The following is a 25,938-nucleotide window of genomic DNA, read 5'->3' as shown; positions in this document are numbered from 1 at the left end:
TATTTGTCTCTTATCCATCATTGTTGTTGGACTAATATTTCATACCTGCCTATTGTCATCACTAGTTAAATCCAACCTACATGTTTAATAATTCACAAGTTCTGTTTTTATCACTCTTTGCTCAAGAGCTATAATAGGTCTTTAACCCCAAGTACCGAATTTAAAATATTCCTGGCATTCAAGGTTCTCCATACTGAAGGCCCACCTTATCTGAACCACCTAATTATTCACCAATACCCAGCAATAGTCCTCTACCATTTTCCTCCATCTCCTAAACACATAACACTCATTCCCATGCCATAACCTTACTCACACTATTTCCTTCGATAGAAATTCCCATTTCCCTTCTTACTCATCATCTTTCAAAATCCAATTTAAATTTCTTCTTCTCCAGAAAGTTTTCCTATACCAATCTCTACCTTCTCTAACTCTCTTTGCATTCAATAGTTCCACTTCAGAACTTGCAGTAAAATACTGGTGTAATGTATCATATCTTTAGCGTGAAAAGCTGTTATGCCTACTACTGTTTTGTTCACTAACAGAAAAATATACATAGTCTTCCCAGTTCATGGGAAATTCCCTATGGCCTATCTCTGCACACTATAAACCCATTGCTGTCAAGTCGATTACAACTCACAGTGACCCTACAGAACAGAGAAGAACTGCCCCATATGGTTTCCAAGGCTGTAAATCTTTACAGAAGTCGACTACCACATCTTTCTCCCATGGAGCAGCTGGTGGGTTTGAACTGCTGACCTCTTGGTTAGCAGCTCAGCACTTAACCACTGTGCTACTAGGGCTCCTATCTAGTGCCTACCAAATGCCTAGACAAGTAATGTTTATTGATTCACTAGAATATAAATACCTCGCACCAACCACAATATCACCATTGTCTAGCACACAGCAGCACCATATAGACTGAGCCGGAAGTCGGATTGTTTGAGCACATTCCCCATGCTTCCAGATTCTTAGAGATCTGTCTTCTGCTGTTGTCACAAAATCTAAAATTAATACAGAAAAGAATGGTTTGAATACAGTTAAGTACATTTACACAAACCATTTTTATAGATAGTTAACACCGATTTATTTTAACCTCGGGGTGTTATAAAAATAGTTTTAAATTCTATACATTTATCATCAATACCGTATACAACTCCAAACATCACATTTTCTATACACTTCACATCTTATATGGCATCCTTGCACCAATAAATGATACAATCTTCCCTCAGATACCCCAGACCTTTTTAGTACATAATCATCTAATCTGAGTTAATATAAGGATGACTAAACAATTTCTTTCTTTAGGAAAAAAATACTTTTGAAATAAAGTTACTAAATTTGCTCAAGACACAGACAATAAATTTAAGTAGTAAGTCTTCCTTCTCCCATCTTGGGAATGGGATGCAATAATGCTCAGTATAAAGTGTTAAATACAAAGCATGATAGTCTTACCTTTACAATTGGGAAAGACAGATATGCTATAAATATAGTTGGTATGGCCATAATATACTTCAAGACACTCGCCAGTGATTTGCCACCTTCTAATACTAGCATCATTTGCACAGGAAAGAAATTCTGTTTCACTTAAAATTGCCAAACCTCTTACACAGTCTTCATGCCCTGTATTAAAACAAGGAATAATGTTAATCAATAAAATGGACTGTTTGATTGACAGCTCTACACAGCTCACTAACATTGCAAACTATTATCAGTGAGTAGTTAAAATTGATTTTCAAGTTAGAGAAATTCATTTTTTTCTTAGAAACTAAAATTTGTGTTTCAGGTTTGGCAACATTTTTTAGTTGTCTTGGGAAGTTATTTTATATTTACTGTATCTTCTCCAAAGTATTTCCTAAAACCCTCCAGAAACAGGATTTACAGCCCAACAATTCCTCATCTTCATCTGACAAGTCATTTCCAACTTTTCCTCCCCAATAACAAGAGTAATGCACAAAATATACAATATTCAATATAATAGAAACATGTAATAAACAGTAAATACCCCTAAAATTCTCCTCTCACAAGACTGAGATTAATATTTTATAAAGTACTAGGGAAAACTAAGAAAATTTAAGATTATGAAGAAAAATTCCAATTATTTAAGAGTGTGAAATAGAAACAGTCATCACAGATATGTAAACTTTATTCAAATATAAACGAGTAGGTTGAGGGAGATTAACTTATCTAAAACCACATAATTAGTGGCAAAGCTAAAACTAGATTTCAGGTTTCCTGCCTCATAATCCAACCCCTTTTGATAAAGCCAAATCATAAATACCTCTACCCCACTGATTCAACCAAATCACAAATATTAAGCCATACGTTGGTGCTGTATTAATCAAACATTCCACAATTTACATAAATGATAACACTTACAACTATCCAATGACACAATAACAACTAATGATTATTGCTTTAAAAAAGGGCACGATTTTATAGAATAAACTTTTTGTACTATGTTTTAAATTGTATAACTAGAGAACTATATATACAGGTAGTCCCTGACTTACGACGGGGGTTCTGGTCCAATGACTCTGTCTTAAGTCTGAATACCTCATTTTTATTTCAGTTTTATTATTGCCTTTTATTATCAGTATCCTTATATATCTGATCTTTGTCTTTGGGAGCTGGGAACATTACATATAAACTTGCAGACATACTTTAATACATCCATATATACATGAGAAAAATACACAAATCATAAAAAACTGGACAGTCGCAAGTGCAGTTCGTCGTAATTTGAATACATTGTTTAAGTCAGGGACTACCTGTATTACTTATACATGGATTTTAAAATTTCTAAAAACTTGATAAAATTCAATTTCTCTCCATATTAATTGAGGCACTATAAAAGGTGCCATTTCAAAATAAGGTCAAAACATTCTCTGAAGCTTACAATCTAATAAAGGAAATAAGTCAAAAATTTTCCCATGCTCACTATTTGTTGATTTAGATTAGCTATCACAGATTAGTAATTATTTTATGCATGTATATTGTATGTATTGAAGCAAAAACAGGGGGATGCTTGGTTACAACTCATTATCTGTCTTCCCCTTTACAGACAGTTTTATCAGCACAAATGAACTTCTTTAAGGATAAGCCAGAGTCTTTCAAGGCAGGGGAAAAAAGAAAAAGAGACACACAACCAAAAAAAATTCATGCCAAAAATCTACTGCTTCACAAATAAATCAGGGATATTAATAGTAGGAAGCAGGTACCCCAATACGAGTATTATTTAATAGCTGTGGCTTTAAAAGACTACTCAACAAAAACCTCAATATAAACAAAGCATTAGATTTGTTATCATTAAACAATGTACCTCAATATAAATAAAGGCATTAATGATGCTTTTCTCTGTATATGAAAATAACAACCCTGACCCACCATTAGAATGCTTAGGAAATGCTAGGAAAGAATGCTTAGAAGTGTCAGGCTGACTGTGTTAATGTGACAACCAAAAACATAACCATATAACCACAGGTTATCAGGTAGCTGTTAGCCTACCTCGTTGTTTCATGAGAAATCTCACTACACTGTTTAAAGTGATGTTAAATATTATCTCTGTTAGAAAAGTTAACACACAAATTAGGTGACACAAACACACCGATGTTTTTCAAGTATCATTTTCAACCTTCTCAAGTTTTTAGATCTGAGCAAGTAACAAGCTATAAGATTATAAAAGCTGTCTACCCTGACCTTACCCATAAAATTCCTCTCACATCTTCCAGCCTTCCACAGTTTAATAGTCTTGTCTGCTGATCCAGTCAACATCAATCCCTGTTCAGGTAATATCTTTACTGCCCATACTGCAGCTGTATGACCCTATGAGTAAAATGGGTATCAATTTAAGTTGCCACAAAATTGTCACATTCAATCATTGCTACCTAGACTATTCACAGAGAACTACTGTACCTGTAAGGTCATCATACATTTGTCATTCAGCCAGACTTTAGCAGTGGTGTCCCATGACCCACTAAGTAATGTCCCAAATTTTCCAGAAGAAAGACTACAAACTAGGAAAGAAAAAAGTCATTAGTTAAAAATTTTCATGTAGAAAAATGATCAACCTTGAAAGTTACTAAAGCATTATAATTTTAAAAACACTTTATGAAGTGATAGTCTCTTAGCCAATTAAGCCTTAATTCAATGGAGATGCAGAATGTAGAGTGTAGTCAAGAGCACAGACTCTGGTGCCAGACTCCCTGAGTATAAATCCTAGCTGTGCTACCACAGGGACATTACTGAGCCTCTCTGTCTGCAAAATGAGGGAGCAGGGCCAAGTGGGCTGCACCATCTCTTACAGCCCTAAGAAACTACAATAGGAAGATAATGAAAACAATTTTGAAACATTGTTTATATAGATATTTAGGATCACTTAAATTAAGACAACAAAAAAACAGAGCCAAGCTAAATTTCAATATTAACGGAATGGTTAATTAAATGTGCTATTATCTTTGATGTAAAATTATATAGGCTAAAAATTACAAATACGAAAGACTACCTAAAAACAGAAAGAAAAAGAGTTCTAGTTAAAAATGGCAGGCCAGCACAGTAAATCTATAAATGGTATTAATTTACAAAAACAAAGAAAACAGCAAAATGACATAACTTAGCAAAATGGAGGAAGTTATCACTTAAATACCCACAGAGGAAGAATTAGAAGCAAGGTGACTGGTCCCACAGAACTCTGAGACTCAGTACGCATCCAGAAGGTACAAGACGTAGACTTGAAAAATGCGGAGAGTGACTGAAAGCTTGTATACAACACACTGAAATCCTAGATAACTTTTCCCCCAGCCTATAGTCAGGCAAGATCCCCATCCACTGCAGTAGACTGGAGGTTTAATCTCTGGAGGAACTGAAGCAAAGTCTCCATGCTCAGGTCAGCAGGCATAATGAAGAGCTGCAGTAATAAGCCCTATCAAGCATAGGAAGATAAGTGGAGGGTCTACGTCCAGAACTGTGGTACCTACGGTCCACTATACCCATAACATCGGTAGCCAGAAATATGTACCCCCTACCCCACTCTAGCAGGAGGGAAGATTCTTCCTTAGAGGACTGCATAGTGCTAAAAACTTCTAGATACTAAAATTTGAGAGAGTCTTCTACCTAAAAGGTCAAATGGCCTATTGGTCACCCTTTAATGAAGCACTAATCACTAAGGTCCATCTACCAAAACCCAAACCTGTTGCCATCAAGTCGATTCCAACTTATGGTGGCCCCACGTGTTACAGAGTAGAACTTCTTCACAGGGTTTTCTTAGCTACGAGATCACCAGGTCTGTTTTCCAGTGCCACTGCGTGGGTTTGGACCACCAAGTTTTAGGTGAGTAGTCAAGTATAAACCATCTGTGCCACCCAAGGACCTCAGCTCTATTTACTCAGGCTAAAAAAAAATTTTCAATGCACTTTTTTGTCCCTTATTCTTAAATATTTAGGAGCACTGGTGGTACAGTGGTTAAACACTTGGCTGCTAAATGAAAGGTCGAGGGTTCGAACCTACCAGCCGTCCTGTGGGAGAAAGATGTGGCAGTCAGCTTCCGTAATAAATACTCCAATGATACCAGAAATCCTTAAGGACACTTCTACTCTATCCTACAGGGTTGATACAGGTTGGAATTGACCCAATGGCAATGAGTTTGGTTTTCTTGGTTTTACTCTTAAATATGTGCTATCAATCTAGGATTGACAGCCATTTGATAAAAGCCTCCTTCAACATGAAACAAGGAGGCTTCAATCAGCAAAATCCAGATTATGGGAAATTCTACAAGTCAAATTACCTTGTTTCAAATAGCAAGAAAAAAAAGTAAAGAAACCTATAGATTAAATGACCTGTAGACCTTGCTTAGGTCCCAGTTAAAACAAACAGACTGTAAAGACCATTTTTGATGTAATTGGATAAATCTGAACATTACTGAATATCCGATAATATGAAATCAGGCTTTCTTCTGTTTTGGGTATGATAATAATATTGTGGTTATTTTCTTTTTACGAAAAAAAAAAAAAGGCCTCATCTTTGAGAGGTGGGGTCAGCAAACTAACAATGCAGACCACATGTTTTTGTATGGCCCATGTGCTGAGAATGGTTTTTACATTTTTAAATGGCTGAGAAAAAAAGAATATTTCAGGACACATGAATATTATGTAATATTCAAATTTCAGCATCTATAAATAAAAACCCCCAGTTGCCACAGAGTTGATCTCAACTCATCAGGACCCCGTGTGTGTCAGAGTAGAACAGGGCTCCACAGGGCCTTTAACGGCGGAACTCTTCAGCAGCAGATTGCCAGGACTTTCTTCTGAGGAGCCTCTGGGTGGATCTGAGCCTCCAACCTTTCGATTAGAGTGCGTTAACCATCCATACCAGCCAGGGACTCCGTCAGTAAAGGTACTGATACATCATTTATTTATTTATTGTCTGACTGCTTTTGCACTACAAAAACCCTTTACAGAAAAAGTTTCCCAATCTATGTTTTTAGAGCTACGTACTGGAGCATTTATAAATGAAGTGAACTAGGTGTTTCCTTTAAGATAATGTAGTGGAAGAGGCAGGAGATAAAACAAGACAGGTTATGTGTTGATAATCCTTGAAGCTAGGTGCATGAAGGGGAGGAGGTCACTATACTGTTCTCTTTTTTATATATGTATGTATATAAAATACCATGTCTCTATTTTTGCATACACTTGAAAATTTCTAAAATCAAGTTCTACAATATTCATATTACTCTGTATTGAAAATTACACACACACAAACACACACATTTTACAAACTATTTAAAGGGATTAAACCTAAAGCATTTATGGGCCATATTAATTGCTTATGTACATCCTAACCCAGTTCAGATATATAAAAAAGATAAGTACATACACTGAGCAAATCAAGCACGTCATTTTACAATGAAGAGGCATTAAAGCACACATAAATCCAGGAACATACACAAATCACAGAAAAACCTGCTGCTGTTGAATCAAATCCAATCCACAGCGACAAAAGCAATAAATACTACAGTAATGATATTATAGCCTTAGGCACATCCCTTCTTGTCTTCAATTTGCTGCCAAGATAGGCATGAGACTCGAAAGACAGAGAAATAGCTTTAATTTTTCTTGGTAAAGGAGTTTCTTTTACAAAATAGTTGAAAAAACAAAATCAGGTAACGCATTAAAATTTTACTGCCTATTCACTTTACAACCAAATGCTTTACTTTTACATATATGAACAAGCTATTCCTCACTGACAATGATAAATTTTTAACAGAGAATTTACAAAATTAAAATAATCTGAACGGTTTCTACCATCGAGCTGTAAGTAAAACAGAATAAAGTTAAAATTTCAGAAAAAGGATGTGATTTTCACTTTCAAAAAGGCTGAAACTTCCTCAAACAGAAGAATACCAATCAAAACATTATACTCACCAGTGTTTTTGTGACCTTTTAGTATATAAAGTGGCGCTGGACTGTCCAGTGAGAAAACGCAGATATTGTGGTCATTTCCTCCAGTGGCGATTAGTCCTTGAGGGTAGATGTCACTTGATGGTAGGATGCATACACAAGATACAAAATTGGAGTGACCACTCATACAGTGCATTTCTGTAAAGCCCCTGTTAGGGCTGGAAAGAAATTATAATTAATAAGATATACATTTCTCCCCTGATTTAATCCAGACATAAACTGTCAAAGAAATATTTTCTTTTAGTGTTTAGGCTGAACTTTAAGCATGCACACTATTTTAAGAATGCATTGTTTTTAATTAAACATTCAATAGGTAATTTGCATTAGCCAGTACAGAGGTTTATATCCGTTTAGGAGCCATTTAATTTGCAATTCATTGATAAGAGTATGTTAATCAGCAGAAAGAAAAAGAAAGGGAGGGAAACAAATATTGTGAGTGGCATTTTTCATCTTCTACCTTTGTTTCTACTCATCAGTGATTGCTGCCCTAAGAAACCCCTGGTTAAGTGAAAACATTCACGTAATAAAGATAATATAACCCACTATCAATATGCTTTAAACATAGTGAGGACATTTTCACACTACAGAGCACTAACTTAGTACCCATTAGTATAGTATGTGTATCTAAATATCTGGAATAGCATTCATTTTCAATATGCAAAGGAGGAACTAATTAAGGGATGTAGAAATGGCTTCTCCAGGGACACAGCACATTAATAACTGCCTTGGGATTAGAATGGTTACTAATCTGTTATACATGTCAGTCATTTAGCTTCACTGCCTTACTCAGCACAAGTCAAACAGTTATGCTAGGCCATGTGGAAGGTTGTAAGTTAGCTGCTGAGAGGGATACAAAGAATTATATCCCTAACTCCAGCTAAATCAAGGAGTTCACAGTCTACCTGAAGGAAGTAAGACAAGTGCATATGAAGAGATAAGATTTTTAGATAAAGATTGACCTCATTTATTTTTGATCCTTTTCCAAATTTCACACAACAAAAGATAGTTTTATATAATAGTATAACAAAATACTAAGCATACACAAACATATATAGTTTTATTTTGGTTGTTTTCTAAGATAGGCACAAACCTGCAAAGCCTGGGGAAACCTGAGAAAAGAACAGGAGTACAAGTCTGGATACTGGAACCTGACAGAAAAGCTGTGAAGGCCTATGCTGACCTGAGAAAAATGAGTTCTAAGCAGGCACCAGGGAAAGTGGAGAACCAATTTACCAACAAATCTCCAAAAGGCTCAGGAATTAGCAGCATTATGTATCCTAGGGAGCCCTGGTGGTGCAGTGGTTAACCATTCAGCTGCTAACCAAAAGGTCAGCAGTTTGAATCCACCAGCCGCTCCTTGGAAACCCTATGGAGTAATTTTGCTCTGTCCTATAGAGTCGCTATAAGTCATAATCGACACGATGGCAATGGTTTTTTGTTTTTAATTTTTAATGTGTCCTAGGGAAACCCTGGTGGCATAGTGGTTAAGTGCTACGGCTGCTAACCAAAGGGACGGCAGTTCGAATCCACCAGGCGCTCCTTGGAAACTCTGTGGGGCAGTTCTACTCTGTCCTATAGGGTCACTATGAGTCGGAATTGACTTGACGGCAATGGGTTTGGTTTTTTTGGTACTGTGTCCTAGAAACGGGGACAAAGAGATGGGAAATGGAATAAGGAAGATTAGTTGAAGGTCTTAGAGTCAGTCAAAAACTGCATCATATGAACACATCTTCAAAGGAGGTATTTGATAGTAACTGTTTTTTATTGGTCCACCTTTTTTTTTTTTTTAATGCGTTTTTAGAAACAATTTTATCAACAAGCCCAGAAAAGCCACAGGACAAGTTCAAAAATTCCTATTATGTAAACCACTAAATCTACCTCTGTGCGTCCCTTAGCACTTCCCAGTACGATGTTTGTGTCATCCTCCATAGCCGGCTGTGAAGTTCTTAAGGTCAGAGCCTTTCCAAGTTTCTAGCACGATATTTTACATAGTAAGCCTTACCTATTTCTTGATTTTTTCTAATGAAAAAAATACTTAATGGTACTAAAGGGAGAAAAAAAAAAGGCAGCTAAACACCCCCAGCCAGACAACTGTCCCTCTTCCACCTGACAAAAGTCTGAAACTTGTTCTTTAGAAAAGTTAGGTCTGTGACTGGGGGACACAAGGAACAGCTGAGTCCTGGAGTATGAAGTTACTGTGTATCTTCATACTGGAGTCCAAGACCACCCAAGACAGAATCTGGACAGCTATGCCTTCATCTTCTAGACAGGAGCCTGGGAGAATATCTGCTAGGACATTGTTGTTGTGTGCCATTGAGTCGGTTCTGACTCACAGCAACCCTATAGGACAGAGTAAAGCTGCCCATGCGGTTTCCTAGGGTGTAATGTTTACGGGAGCCGGTCACCAGGTCTTTTTCCCCGCGAAGCGGCTAGTGGGTTCAAACTACCAACCTTCAGATTAGCAGTCAACTGTTGAATCATATGCCACCAGGGTTCCTTTGTTGGGACATCAGACAGGTCCAGTCATCAGCCCACCAGGTCACCCTACAGTGAAGCTCACTGCCAGCAAGCCCCACCAATAAGCACACAGCTTCTGAGGAGTTTTTTAGTTCTCTGCTCTAAACAGAGTGGCCATTGGACAGTAAGTATTACCACATCTGAGGAAAGTCTCCAGCATGAATTATACTGACCAAAACAAACACAGGGGAGAAAAAGCAATTTGGAGGAAACAGACCACTTAAGTAGAAGATAACTTAAAAAAATTAATAAATAAAATTAATCATTAATATCTCTAGAGGTATAACAGAAGACAGCACAAATGGTTAAGTACTTGGCTGCTAACCGAAAAGATGGCAGTTCGAATCCACCCAGTGGCTCTGCAGGAAAAAGACCTGGCAACCTGCTTCTGTAAAGATTACAGCCAATTCACTAAAGAAGATATTCAGGCAGCCAACAGATACATGAGAAAATGCTCTCGATCATTAGCCATTAGAGAAATGCAAATTAAAACTACGATGAGATTCTATCTCACACCAACAAGGCTGGCATTAATCCAAAAAACACAAAATAATAAATGTTGGAGAGGCTGCGGAGAGATTGGAACTCTTATACACTGCTGGTGGGAATGTAAAATGGTACAACCACTTTGGAAATCTATCTGGCGTTATCTTAAACAGTTAGAAATAGAACTACCATACAACCCAGAAATCCCACTCCTCGGAATATACCCTAGAGATACAAGAGCCTTCACACAAACAGATATATGCACACCCATGTTTATTGCAGCTCTGTTTACAATAGCAAAAAGCTGGAAGCAACCAAGGTGTCCATCAACGGATGAATGGGTAAATAAATTGTGGTATATTCACACAATGGAATACTACGCATCGATAAAGAACAGTGACGAATCTCTGAAACATTTCATAACATGGAGGAACCTGGAAGGCATTATGCTGAGAGAAATGAGTCAGAGGCAAAAGGACAAATATTGTATAAGACCACTATTATAAGATCTTGAGAAATAGTAAAAACTGAGAAGAACACATACTTTTGAGGTTACGAAGGGGGGAGGGAGGGAGGGAGGGAGAGAGTTTTTTATTGATTAATCAGTAGATAAGAACTGCTTTGGGTGAAGGGAAAGACAACACTCAATACATGGAAGGTCAGCTCAATTGGACTGGACCAAAAGCAAAGAAGTTTCCAGGATAAAATGAATGCTTCAAAGGTCAGCGGAGCAGGGGCGGGGGTCTGGGGAACATGGTTTGAGGGGACTTCTAAGTCAATTGGCAAAATAATTCTAGTATGAAAATATTCTGCATCCCACTTTGAAATGTGGCGTCTGGGGTCTTAAATGCTAACAAGCGGCCATCTAAGATGCATCAATTGGTCTCAACCCACCTGGAGCAAAGGAAAATGAAGAACACCAAGGTCACACGACAACTAGGAGCCCAAGAGACAGAAAGGGCCACATAAACCAGAGACCTACATCATCCTGAGACCAGAAGAACTAGTTGGTGCCCGGCCACAATCGATGACTGCCCTGACAGGGAGCACAACAGAGAACTCCTGAGGGAACAGGAGATCAGTGGGATGCAGACCCCAAATTCTCATAAAAAGACCATACTTAATGGTCTGACTGAGACCAGAGGAATCCCGGCGGCCATGCTCCCCAGACCTTCTGTCGGCACAGGACAGGAGCCATCCCCGAAGACAACTCATCAGACGTGAAAGGGACTGGTCAGCGGGTGGGAGAGAGATGCTGATGAAGAGTGAGCTAATTATATCAGGTGGACACTTGAGAGTATGTTGGCAACTCTTGTCTGGAGGGGGGATGGGAGGATAGAGAGAGAGGGAAGCTGGCAAAATTGTCACGAAAGGAGAGACTGAAAGGGCTGACTCAATAGGGGGACAGCAAGTGGGAGAACGGAGTAAGATGTATGTAAACTTATATGTGACAGACTGATCGGATTTGTAAACATTCACTTGAAGCTGAATAAAAGTTAATAAAAAAAAAAAAAAAGATTACAGCCAAGAAAACCCTACGGGGCAGTTCTACTCTGTCGCATGGGGTTGCTACGAGCCGAAGCTGACTCGACAGCACTGAATAACAACATTACAACCTGAAACAAGAATATAATTCCACCACAGATCAGGCAATCTCTAGAAAGTATAGGAAAAAAAAGACTAAAAAAAAAAAATTAGAAAGCAAGTTCAATATCCAAACAAAAACAGTTCCATAAAAAAGAGGCAGAGAAAATCGAGACAAAGAACGCAAAGAATGAATTTAAGAAAACTTCCCAGAACTTATGAACTTGACCTTTCGGATTAAAAGGGCATACTAGAACCCAGGACAATGGATGAAAACAGAAAACTTCCCAGAAAGAAAAAAGAAAATAGGTCAAGAATCAAAATGGCTTCAGACTTCTCAACAGCCACATTAGAGGTTAGAATGCATTAGAGCAATAGTTTCAAAATTCTGAAGGAATACTATTTCCAAGTTAGAATGCCAAAACCAATTATCGATGAAGAATCAAGGCAAAATAAAATCATTTTCAGAATGACAAGGCCTTGTTGTTAGCTGCCACTGAGTTCGCTCAGACTCACGGCGACCCCATACATAACAGAATGAAATGCCAGAGGGTCCTGTACCATCGCCTTGTTGTGTTGCAGTCAGGACCATTGTGACCCACAGGATTTCTGTTGGCTGATTTTCAGAAGTAGATCATTTGGCCTTTCTTCCTAGTCCATGTTAGTGTAGAAGCTCTGCTGAAACCTGTCCAGCATCATAGCAACAAGACAGATGAGCGGCGGCTGCACGTGAGGTGCACTGGTCAGGATCTGAACCTAGGACTCCCACATGGAAGGATTCTACTACTGAACCACCAAGGCTTCCCTTAATACATTTATTATTACCGCACTGTATTTCAGGAAAAGGAACCCTGGTGGTACAGTGGTTAATGCACTTGGCTGCTAACGGTACGGTTGTCGGTTTGAACCCACCATCTGCTCCACAGGAGAAAGACATGGCAGTCTACTTCTGTAAGGATTTACAGTCTTGGAAACCCTATGGCAAAGTTCTACTCTGCCCTACAGGGTCACTATAAGTCAGAATCAACCTGACAGCAACAAGGTTTTTATATTTCAGGAAGTTCCTGAAGCACATGCTCGATATGCAACAGGGAAGAACCAGGAAAAAGTAAGTCACAGGATATTGACAATAGAAATCCAACACAAGAGGTCCAAAAAGAGAATTGTGGAGATGAGAGATACCAGGATTAAAGGTGCACCAGAGGCAGACTGACCAGGTCAGAAGGCTTTCACTGCCAAGATGAAACTGTAAAATATCTGATGCGTCTAAATGTCTGGAGGAGATTTAGACAACTAGCAAAGAATCTGAAATCCAATTGGTGATGAACACATAGAAAATGAGATCAGAAAGCAAAAAACACACAGTTATTATATCAGTTACAGATCATAAAATTGCTCAGGAAATCACACCTTGTTCCAAAGCTCAGATGTAGAAAGAATTTACGTAGCCATTGTTATGTAAATACAAAATACTGATTTAGTCAAAATTCAGCTAAGTTATATTATAAGGATCAGGGCACAAAAACGATGTATGTTTGATAGGGGTACTTGAAGAGTAAAGAGAGCTAAATGCTTATAATCCATAGTAGAAATTAATAACACCTAAAATAAAAAATAGGGTAGCTATGAGTTGAAATAAATTCGATGGCATCCAGTTAAAATAAAAAGAGAGAAATAGCAACATAAGCGTTTTAAGTATAGTCATGGAAATAAAATACAAAATAAGCAATTAAAAGAGATGAAAACGTTGACCTCCCAGAAAAGAAAACCAGGATGGAGTGGGAAGGGAATTTCTTTGTTTTCTTAACAAATCCCACAGAACTATTTGACTAAGGACCCAAAGTGCTGAGCGTTTACACAAGGGAGAGGTCAGTTTAGCCTCCACAATGATTAGGGAAAATTTACTGCAAAGCTGCTGAATCCTTACCTCACCTCTCTCTACCCTGAAGCTGGTAACAAACTTGGGGAATGCAGTTAAGTTTGGAGAGGGCTCATAGAGGCCTGAAGCAGTCTCAAACAATGGCACATCAACAGTTTGCTTCAACGTACAACCAAAAAATTGACACCTCCACTCTGGAGGACATTCATAGGCCAGGAAACTTTCTGGTTTTTCAATGGCTTTTTGTGAAAGACAAGTCTAATCCACCCTAGAACAGGACTACTTCTGCCTCACTGGAACCATATTCTCCTATCATTCCCAGTCCATCCTGATCTAGAACCACATCAACAATGTACATGGGAAAGCAAATTTCATTTACTATTTGGCTCCAAACATTTTATAGCACTTTATTAACTTTATTAATATATCATGAAATAAAAACTGCCAGGATGTCTGCTTTAATGATGCTTTTTATAACAAAAGGGAAGGTATGGTTGAGACCCTCTAGATGGGACGCATAAGAGGTCCATCCCCAGTGACTATGAAACACTCTAATCTGAATAGCTGAACATGAGAAGTAAAACAATCTCATCTCACTGATATTTATATTACCCACTACCTATATACCTGTGCCCTGCACAATGCAGGCTTTCAGTGTCAGTTGAATAAATGCATGAATAAATTTGAAAAAATAAAAATAAAAAATCATGAGTTAAATGAAAAAAACTGGTTTTCAAACAGAGGCTCACTGCAGCCCAAGTTCCACAAATTCCTAGTAAATGCAACCACTGCAGTGATATAAGCTCTTGAGAACCTAGCCAAATGCTAAAACAATAAAAACCCTGTTGCCGTCAAGTCAATTCTGACTCATAGTGACCCAAAAGGAGAGAGGTGAACTGCCCCATAGAATTTCCAAGGCTGTAAATCTTTATGGAAGTAGACTGCCACAACTTTCTCCTGCAGAGTGGTTGGTGGTTTCCAACCGCCAAGCTTTTGGTTAGCAGCCGGGTACTTAACCACTGTGCCACCAGGGCTCCTGGCCAGGTCCTACAAAATATGCAAAAGTGTAATAACAGGATGCAACTACTACAACAAGCATCTTTTAGATCTCACTATTGCGATGTCTTTACATTCTACTGGGCATATGCTTTTAATAGACTCATTTTTAAAAGTACAAGCTTAATCCATAATTGTACTCAAGTATACATAAAAATCATTTTTTTTATGTATACTTGAGTCAGAATCCACTCAACAGCAATGGGTTTTTAATGGGTATACACAAAAAAAGTTACATATTAGTGTTACTAATGATTTGGAATATCATAGAATCTTAGAGTTACAAGAGACTCTTAAAGGTCATCTTCAATCCAACGCAAGAATTTGTTCTATAATATTGTTAGTTTAGTCTTACCCTCATAGCTTAGCTGCTCTGCTGCAAAAGCCTCCAAACAGATCTGCTTCCACACTTGCCCTCTCCAATTTACTCTCTACCAGCAATTAGTAAAACTTCTCACCAGGTCAATCAGATCACACTGCTTCCTGCTTGAAATCCTTTGAAGGCTTCCCCTCCACACTCCCTTTTCTCTGCCCTCTTACCATGGCAGGTCCTGGCTCCTGCCAGCTTGTAAGACCTGCCCTCACTTCACCACTCAATCTCTCCTGCCACACAGGGACTTTCCCAATCCAGGGCTTCTGTGTTTGCTCCTCCTGCAGCCTAGACACTCTTCCAGTCCAACCCTTTCCTGATGTGCTCCATGTCATTCTTCAAACATCAGCCTAAATGTCACCTCCTTAGATAGGCTTTCTTCTTCCTTTTTTACATTTAACTCTATTGTAATGAAAACACACTTAACAAAACTCAGTAACACTGATTATTCCTTTTCCTCAAGTTGTGCAACCATTCTTGCTATTCTTTTCCAAATCATTCCACCACCATTAACACAAACTCAATGCCCCCTAAGAGAGGCTTCCTTCTTTAACATTTTTCTCCATCCAATTCTATATTTGCTTCCTTCATAGTACTTATGTCAATCTGCAATTACTTACTTGCTTTTTTTTTTTTTGATCCATCTTCCTCACCAAACTATAAATAAGCTCCATAAACACAGGGATCTTATTATTTATTCCTCTCCAGATTTTAAACAAACAGGAGGCACTCAATAAATAGTTATCAATTGAATTCATAGACCCTCACTCAAACTCTGAGTAAATACCCCTAGTGACAGGAGACTTACTACACAACAAAGTACCTCATTCTAATTTTGGTTTTATTTATTTTTTTCTGAACTGAAATCTGCCTTCCAGATCTTAAATTCCTTTCTATAATCAGTCAAATCAGGGCTGAATCCTTGAACTTTATCTAAACTGAAGGAGTAGTTCTTGACACTTCTTGGATCATGAACCCCTAGAATAATCCTTTGAAAGCAATGGGATCTCTTCTCAAGCAAACAGCACATCCACGCATTTCCATAAGACACGAGGGTATTTCATGTCCTCCTCCCAAGCCCATCAGATATCCCAGAATAAGAAACTCAGACGCGGACAACGAGGGGAGCCAATGCAACTTTTCGCAATGTAATTTTTGAGAACTAAGGTTTTCAAAAATTAAATCTGAGATAAAACTACAGAGAAAATTCAAAGGGAAAAAACATGACTTACTTCAATTGCTAAGTACCTTCACATTTCATTTAAGAGGTTGCACTTGGCATCAATAAATTTTCAACACTAAAAGAAACTTGGGAGATCGTGTCGTCCAAAAGTTTCTCACTTTACAAATAAGAAAACTGTAGCCCCAAAAGGTAATACGCTCGGCCAAGGTCACCCACTCGTTAGTGGTCAGGTTAGGACAAGAAGTCGGGTCTCTGATCCCCCAATGCGATGCTCTTGCCATTTAAATTTCGCTGGTTTCTTACACTGCGCGTCCTGAGCGCCAGAGCTCTCAGAAGTGGGAGAGAACGCTAAGCAGACGGAAGACTGGAAAGAGAGAGGAGAGCAGACAGAGCAGGACAGGGTCACTCTCTTCCCACTCGCCCGAAAGCGTGCAACACGGCCAGGAGACAGACCGACTCGCAGCGCTCACCTGTCTGGGGCCCAGAGGCGAGTGGTGCGGTCTCGGGACACGGACACAAAGGCCCCCGGCGGATAGAGACAGCTCACCAGGCCGCGTACGTCCAGCTCGTGGCCCGGGAGCGAGCAGCTCAGCCGGTACTTGGCGGCGCCGCTTGCCATGGCCCGCGTCAGTCCGGCGCCGCGGGACCCGGACGCCGCGCGAGGTCTGTCCCCAGGGGACGCGAGGCGTTCGCCAGGCCGCGGTACTGACGGGATCCGCAGGTGAGGGGCGCCGGGAGACCGGAAGAACGCGAAACCGGTGCGGAAGGGTGGCCGGGAAGGGGCGCGCCGAGCGGGCCGAGTGACACAGCAACCCTCACATACACACCGGAATTCATCATCTGCCTCAGCCCGCCATGACGCAGAGCGTGTGCGCCCCGACTTTCGAATCCAGCGCGACCTAAGGTTCGCTTTCCTCCTGCGCTCTGGACCTCCGGCTGAGAAAGAGACAGCGACACCTGATCTCCTGCCCCGGGTCCATGAAAGCCGGGACAAGACTGTTGTAAATCGAGACGTGGGGCTTGGGGGGCTGGACTACAAATCCCATAATGCCATGCGCCATTGGGGTGTGAACTTCCTGTGCGCTGGGTCCGGATATTTTAAATCTTCATCCCCAGCGCTGCACGCTGTAGAGTAAGGTTGTTCGCTGTCTTGGGTTAGGGGAGACTCGCTGCCTTCTTCCCAAACCTTCTCTGCATATCCTCCTGAAGTTTTAATAAGCTAAGCGTTTTTTTATTAAAACGTGAGGGCTTGGGTCCAAACCTTTAACACTTGCTTTTTTTTCAAGTTACCATGATCTCAGCCCACTATCATCAAACTTAGCAGAAAATTCGGTGGTCCACGTTTATTTTTCATTTGCCTGTTAATTCCCCGGGAGCTCGTTCAAGTGCAGGTTTGGATTCTGTAGGTTTGGGAAGGAGCTGAGAATATTTTTTTTAATTAATTTTTATTGTGCTTTAAGTGAAAGTTTACAAATCAGGTCAGTCTCTCATACAAAAATTTACATATACCTTGCTATACATTCCTAATTGCTCTCCTGCTGACGAGATAGCACAGTACTTCCCTCCACTCTCCTCGTGTCCATTCAGGTAGCTTATGGCCCCCTCTGCTCTCTCGTCTCCCCTCCAGATAGTCTCATGTGACCACTTGATCCAAGAAGCTGGTTCTTCACCAGGATCATTTTCCATCCCCTTATAGGGTCGCTATGAGTCAGAATCCACTCGATGGCACTGGGTTTGGTTTTTTGGTTTTTTATTCCAGTCCAATCCCTTCCTGAAGAGTTGGCTTTGGGAATGGTTCCTGCCCTGGGCTAAGAGAAGGTCTGGGGTCCATGGCCTCCAGGGTCCCTCCAGTCCCAGTCTGACCATTAAGTCTGGTTTTTTTATGAGAATTTGGGGGTTTCTCTGTTGAGTTCCCTGTCAGGGCAGTCATCGGTTGTGGCTGGTACCATGTAGCTCTTTTGGTCTCAGGCTGATGTAGTCTCTGGTTTATGTGGTTCTTTCTGTCTCTTAGGCTCATAATTATTTTGTGTCTTTGGTGTTCATTCTTCCTTGCTCCAGGTGGGTTGAGACCAATTGATGCGTCTTAGATGGCCACTAGCTAGGTGTAAGACCCCAGACGCCACTCTCCAAAGTGGGATGCTGAGAATATTTTTAACAAGCCCCCAGGCCACGCTGCTGGTGTGCAGACTACACCGAGCCTTAAGGATCTACATCACCTGCCTCATTTTCAACTTCCATTACCATTCCATCCACTGTTCCTTTGCATCTAACTCCAATTGTACACAAACCCTCCTAATTTCCAAGTCCAATCCACACTTTTCTGACCTCTCCTTTCTTGAAATTCTCACTCTAGGTTTTGAAGCACTACTCACCTAGTTTTTGTTTCTCTGACCTAAGTACTGAAATGTTAGCATTTTAGTATTTCTTCTGCCATCATACCCTCTTCGTGGGTGGACCAGTTAAAACTTTGCTTGTTTCTAAAGCTATATTCCAAGACTGACTTCTCCAAACTCCAGGTCTGTATTTCCAGCTGCCTGCTAGAAATCTCCACCTGCCTGTTTCTTCCTTCAATTATTTCAACATTCTCTACCCCTTCTGCCCCTTTTCTCCATCCAATTCCACACAATCAAAATTGGATTACCTGTCTAAAATATGTTATCTCTTTGCTCAGTAACCTCCGATGTCTTCCCTTCTTAGGTATAGTAGTATATAGATAGTCCTGGACTTACAATGGGTTACGTTTTGGGGACTCTGTCATAAATCTTTTTTTTTTTAATAAGTTTTCATTATTATTGCCTTTTATTATCAATGTCTTTATAAAATCGGTCTGTATTTGTCTTTGAGGGTTGGCAAGAAAAGAACATCAGCCAGTTATGCACTACAAATTGTATGTAGTACATATTATTAATGATAAGATGATTTAAAAAAAAGTCGTAAATCAGGGCCTACCTGTACAAGGCTTTTTATACTACTTCCTCAATCTATTTTACTAGATTCTCCATTATCTTCATGAATCTCTTACCCCAGCCACAATGAATTTCTCAATTCCCTGAACACATCATGCTGTCTCCGGTTTCCACATTCTTTGTACATGGCTCTTTTTTTTTTTTTTTTTAACCTGGAATGCCATTCTTTCTCCATTTGGCCTATTACCACACCAGTTTAATTATCATCTGGCTCCTTATCCTTTGAGGAACAATGCAATTTTATTTATCTGCATTATAGCATATACTGCCTTCTAATACATTCATTTCTGTCTTTGTCTTTTCCTCCAGACTAAATTTCCCTCAGTACCTGTAATGGCTTTCTTTATCTTCAAATCCTAAGCGTCCAGTTTAGTACCTCACACTGATTAGGTCCTTAATAAATGTTTTTCAACTTTGTATATTATTTCGTTTACAAAGCAATTTTCACATAGTCTCTCATTTAATCCTCACAATAGCCCTTTAATGTAGATAATATTATTATCCCCAACTTACAAATGAAGAATTAGCCTCCTCCATGGGTAGTGCTCCAAAGTGTTTGATTAAATTAGTTAATGGATGAATAAATGAGTGGAGCTGAGACTGACCTTAAATTCTGTGAATACTAAACTGGGTCCTTGGTACTTTTTTCCTAATTATACTATTCTCTATGCGTTTAAAAATTGAAAGATTTAAACAAATATTTTCATTCAGTTGTCACATCTGCATACAAATAACTAAATGCTGGGACCTCCTCCAACGTGCCTGAAGGCATTAAGGGAGAAAACTCTGTAATGACAGTAGGTTCTCTCATACATGGAATAATCGGACAGCTAGCTGTAAACATTGCAATTTAAGTTCTCAGTGTGATGTTTTCAGACTCATAAAACCGAAAAACCCAGTGCTGTTGATTCAATTCCGACTCATAGCAACTCTGTAGGACAGAGTAGAACTGCCCCACAGAGTTTCCAAGGAGCGCCTGGAGGATTCAAACTGCCAATCCTTTAGGTTAGCAGCTGTAGCCCTTAACCACTATGCCACCAGGGTTTCCTTCAGACTCATAGCGACCCTAAAGGACAGAGTACAACTGCCCTGTAGGGTTTCCAAAGAGCACGTGGTGGATTTAAACTGCCGACATTTTGGTTAGCAGCTGTAGCTCTTCACCGCTATGCCGCCAGGGTTTTATATGATTTAGTAAGGAGCCCTAAATCCACTGTTATTGTTGTTAGGTGCCATTGTGTTGGTTACAGCTCATAGCAACCCATCTGTACACCAGAACAACACATCGCCTGATCCTGCACCATCCTCACAATCTATATTTGAGCCCATTGTAGTCACAGTGACAATCCATCTCACTGAAGGTCTTCCTCTTTTTCGAGGATAGCCTTCTCCAGGTACAAGTCCCTCCTGATGACATGTCCAAATATGTAAGACAACGTCTCACCATCCTTGCTTTTCAGGAGCATTCTGGTTGTACTTCCAAGACAGATTTGTTTGTTCTTCTGGAAGTTCGTGGTATATTCAATATTCTTCACCGGCATCACAATTCAAACGCATTAATTCTTTTATCTTCCTTGTTCATTGTCCAGCCTTCGCATGCATATGAGGTGATTGAAAACACCATGGCTTGGATCAGGTGCACCTTAGTCTTCGAGGTGACATCTTTGCATTTCAATGCTTTAAAGAGGTCTTTTGCAGCATATTTGGCCAATGCAATGTGTCTTTTGATTTCTTGGCAGCTGCTTCCATGGGTGTTGATTTTGGATTCAAGGAAAATGGAATCCTTGACAACGTCAATGTTTTCTCCATTTATCATATTGTTGCTTATTGGTCCAGTTGTGAGGATTTTTGTTTTCTTTACATTGAGGTTGTCCTAGAGTAAAATCACAACAAAGTTATAGTAAAGCAAGAAGACGGATTTTATTCTGCCTGTGTTCCAAGAGACAAAAATAGGAAAAGGACAAGTATGCTGCCAGAGCCATGCAACCCGTGTCCAATGAATGTTACTGAATCATCAGTATGTACAGACATTACAAATGGGTAAAACCATTAAAAGTTTCACCTTTTCATAGATTGGCTGAAAACTGTAAAATCCTCATGATTCTATGTTTTGAATTGTCTTTCTTAATAATAATTGGTACAAGTTCAGCAAAAACAGTCAGGAAACTGTGTGAGTCTTTTGTGTTCTAAGTATTTGTTTATATGAAAGCTTTCTTAAAAGATGTTTTCCAAGATTGTCCTAGCTATTGTTGTCCTTGTGAGTTCCTGTGATTCTAGCTCTACCTGGGTCACAGTCTTTATATTTAAGGACAGGGAATAATTGATCCAATTTTGACCCCTAAGTCACTCCCTCCTTTGATTGGAGATTGGAGATAGCATATGGATGAACAAAACCTGGACTTAGTCAGGTTCCTAGATGACAATCATGGCAAGTTCTTTAAGCTCATGGTGTTGGTTTTCCACTGGATACCATCTGGTTCTTCACCAGGATCTTAAGAAAAGGTGACATTCTGATCAATCCCATTGTAAAAATGAGCAGAATCGTTTTACATCAACAGCTTAACCCAAACCTTTCTTTTGCCTTTTGTGATCATTAAGGTTGCGTGTCAACTTGGCTGGGCCATGATTCTCAGTGGTTTGGCAGTTATGATGTACATTGGCAGTCTTATAATGTTGTGACCACTTCCATGATGAGATCTGATATAATGCGATCACCTCCATGATGGGATCTGTTATAAGCAGCCAATCGGTTGAAAGGAAGTTTCCTTGGGGTATGGCTTGCATCCAGTATAGGTGAACTTTCTGGCAAAACTTTTAGGCTACTGCTCATTCTGGATCGTGTAGCTGGCTCCTGTTCATCTGACCTCTGGTGCTTGGAATTTGAGCTAGAAGCTTACCTGCCAATCTTAGGATATGATGGCCTCTGCAGCCTGTGAGCCAAAGGCCTGTTGCCTCACTTGCCAATCTTGAGTTCACCAGCTTCTGCAGCTACAAAGTCAGGAGAAGCCTCCAGCCTGACCCACGGACTTGGGACTTTCCAGCCTCTACAACTGCATGAGCCACTTCCTTGATATTTTTATAAATGCTGGTCTTGCTTCTCTGGAGAACCCATCCTGTAATGATTTGCCCAATTCCAGAATGGGTAATTGGAATAGATATACTCAGCAATTAGAAGAACCCCCACATTGGATCCCTGACGAGTGGAGTAAGGGCTATTACGGTAGGAAAAACCAAGTGGAAGCCATTAGGAATGCCCCTACTTAGGAAAATAGTAAGCAAAAAATAATATTGCATTCCTGGAGGGATTGCAGAGATTATTGCCACCAATTTCTGGAGCCTTGTTTTTTGCCATTGCCTTCAGTGCAGCTTGGATTTCTTCCTTCAGTACCGTTGGTTCTTGATCATATGCAACCTCCTGAAATGGTTGAATGTTGACTGATTCTTTTTTGTATACTGTCTGTGTATTCCTTCCATCTTTTTTTGATGTTTCCTTCATCATTCAGTGTTTTTCCTATAGACTCCTTCATGGATTGAATTATGTCTACCCAAAAATGTGTGTATCAACTTGGTTAGGCCATGATTCCCAGTATTCTGTGGTTGTCCTCCATTTTGTGATTGTAATTTTATGTTGAGAGGATTAGGGTGGGATTATAACACCACCCTCACTCAGGTCACCTCCTTGATCCAGTGTAAAGGGAGTTTCCCTGGGGTGTGGCCTGCACCACCTATTATCTCTCAAGAGATAAAAGGAAAGAGAAGCAAGCAGAGAGTTGGGGACCTCATACCACTAAGAAAGCAGCACCAGGAGCAAAGCACTTCCTTTGGACCTGGGGCCCCTGCGCCTAAGAAGCTCCTCGACCGTGGGAAGATTGAGCACAAGGACTTTCCTCCAAAGCCGACAGAGAGAGAAAGGCTTCCCCCTAGAGCCAGCACCCTGAATTTGGACTTGTAACCTACTAGGCTGTGACAGAATAAATTTCTCTTTGCTAAAGCCATCCACTTGTGGTATTTCTGTTATAGCAGTACTAGATGACTGATACAGGCCTTAAATATACTAGTTCCTCCAATTGCAAAGTACTTTAAAGTAGCTATTGATGGCTTTAATTTTAGCATTGTGATCCTTTATTGAGAAACTATCATAAAACAGGTCCAGAGCCACCATCTCCCCCTGGGCATTTCATAAAACAGGAGAGGAACTGCCACTTCCCCCTGTGAATTGGCATCTATTATCTTTCAAGATTTGATGATTCTACAAAAATGGGTGCCTACAAAAATTTTTAGAATTTCAAAGCAAAGCATTACTTTTGATTTCTCAGAGGCAAGACAAAATCAGCTGAAAAGACTTTGAGATCCTTTGTAATAACTTTTATCAAGCCAATTTGTGCACCAAAATCCAGGTCAACCTAAAAAGACAAACAGAAACAAAAGTAAAAATACAGGGCCAACAACAACAACAAAAAACCCCAAAGAGCTAAAAGACATTTCAGCATGAGTGTAAGAACACTTTCCACCAATTTTAATTTATTTTAGATCCCTTTGCTTCTAATTTACATCTTAAAATGACTAATGTGGTCAATTCAAAAGTTCTCTGTGATGGTTAAGGTTGTGTATCAACTTGGCTGGACCATGATTCTTAGTGGTTCGGTACTTAGGATGTAGTTTGGCAGCTATGTAATGATGTAATTACCTCCATAATGAGATCTGATGTAATGTAATCACCTCCGTGATGAGATCTGCTATGAGCAGCCAATCAGATGAAAGAGCATTTCCTTGTGGGTGTGGCCTGCATCCAATATATGTGGACTTTCTGACAAAGCTTGCTGGCTTTTGCTTGGTCTGGATCCTCATCAGACCTACAGTTCTTGGGACTTGACCTAGTAGCTTACCTGCTGATCTTGAGATTCGTCAACTTCCACAGCCTGTGAGCCTAAGTCCTGCTGTCTGACCTGCCAATCTTGGGTTCACCAGCTCCTGCAGCTACGTGATACAGAAGTCTCCAGACTGACCCACAGACTTGGGACTTTCCAGACTCTACAACCCTGTGAGCCATTTCCTTGATATAAAATTCTCTCCCTCTCTCTCTACATATATGTATCATGGCATTTTTCTAAATACTGAGCCAAATTAGGCCCAAATTTCTTTATCCTAAAGACAACAGGTGTGTGGGATGATGGGTCGTCGATTTTGCTTTTCTTTTGGTTATTTCCCATTTTAAATTTGGAAAGAGAAATAGAAAGAGGTTTCAAAACAGAGCACTACTTTCTAGATTTTCTGTGATTCACAAAAAGAAACATAATGAGGAACGTTGAGGGGTTTGGACAGTGTTTTGCCTGGACCACTGTGTACCTTCATTGCGTGAGAGTTTGCTTGCAGGTGGTGTGTGCCAGTAACTGCCCTAATGAATTTTACTGGTCTTCTCATGCCCAAATTTTACAAATTGTAGTTACCAAGAGCTCTTTGAAAATAGAATTACCTCTTCAATGTTTTAAATGTCTGACTCCAGACACCAAACAGCAGTTCACCAAAAGAGTCACTAAGTGTAACTCTTAACCAGATGATCAAGCAAAAATCCAAGGATTCTCCTTAATCAAACAACTGGTTTTCAAATAATATGCCAAACAAAAGCTAAGAAAATTTGAGAAAGAAAACAAAAACGAATAAGTAAAGGCTCTTTTTCCAAGAGCACTTACCCTGTCAGTGTCAAAGGGGACATGGTATGCAAATGCATAGGGTCCAGAAGAGAGGACCTCTCTTTGCTGGCTTCTGCTCTGCAGTCCCGGTCTCCTTGAGGTTGACTGGATTCACTGCTTCAGAAAAATCCTGCCAACTATACCATTTGATTGTCCTAGGGTAAAATCATAAGTTTATAGTAAAGCAAGAAGAAAGATTTTATTCAGCATATGTTCCAAGCGGCAAAAGTGGGAGCATGTTGCCAGAGCCATGTCTTCCCATGTCTGAGGAATGTTACAGAATCATCACTATATATTGAAATTCCAAACCAAACCAAACCAAACCCATTGCCGTTGAGTCGATTCTGACTCATAGTGACCCTATAGGACAGAGTAGAACTGCCCCACAGGGTTTCCAAGGACCAGCTGGTGGATTTGAACTGCTGACCCTTTGGTTAGAAGCCGAGCTCTTAACCACTGCATTACCAGGACTCTGTATTGACATTACAAATGAGTAAAATCTTTAAAAGTTTCACCATTTCACAGATTGGCTAAAAACTGCAAAATCCCCATGATTCTACATTTTGAAATGTCTTTCTTAATAATCTTTTGTACAAGTTCAGTAACAACAGTCAGGAGGGTCTTCATTGGCCCAACAAATCTTACTATTTACTAAATGCTAATAGAAAAAGATAAAAGTGGAAAATATGTGGATCTTTTTTGCTTTACCTAAGTATTTGTTTCCTAAAGTTTTCCTTAAAGATGTTTTCCAAGATT

General features: G+C 39.7%; 1 protein-coding gene across 2 annotated transcripts in view; it reads right to left on the bottom strand.

Moving 5' to 3' along the window:
- PLAA (phospholipase A2 activating protein) overlaps positions 1 to 17,541 on the bottom strand; it is a 44,789-nt gene extending 27,248 nt beyond the window's left edge. The window contains exons 1-6 of one of the 2 annotated variants that reach the window (XM_064291823.1): positions 17,000 to 17,541; positions 7,419 to 7,612; positions 3,916 to 4,016; positions 3,705 to 3,825; positions 1,456 to 1,623; positions 866 to 1,001 (exon numbers count right to left, since the gene is read on the bottom strand). In XM_064291823.1, the coding sequence (XP_064147893.1) occupies positions 866 to 1,001; positions 1,456 to 1,623; positions 3,705 to 3,825; positions 3,916 to 4,016; positions 7,419 to 7,612; positions 17,000 to 17,148 (869 nt within the window). In that variant the 5' untranslated portion in view covers positions 17,149 to 17,541. The remainder of the gene's footprint in view (positions 1 to 865; positions 1,002 to 1,455; positions 1,624 to 3,704; positions 3,826 to 3,915; positions 4,017 to 7,418; positions 7,613 to 16,999) is intronic. The other variant, XM_003407326.4, reaches the window with a different exon arrangement.
- Positions 17,542 to 25,938: the final 8,397 nt, after the last annotated feature.

The sequence above is a fragment of the Loxodonta africana genome, chromosome 9 (genome assembly GCF_030014295.1).
Source record: "Loxodonta africana isolate mLoxAfr1 chromosome 9, mLoxAfr1.hap2, whole genome shotgun sequence".
NCBI lineage: Eukaryota > Metazoa > Chordata > Mammalia > Proboscidea > Elephantidae > Loxodonta > Loxodonta africana.
The sequence above is the reverse complement of the archived record's forward strand: the minus strand, read 5'-3'. Positions and strand labels throughout refer to the sequence as shown.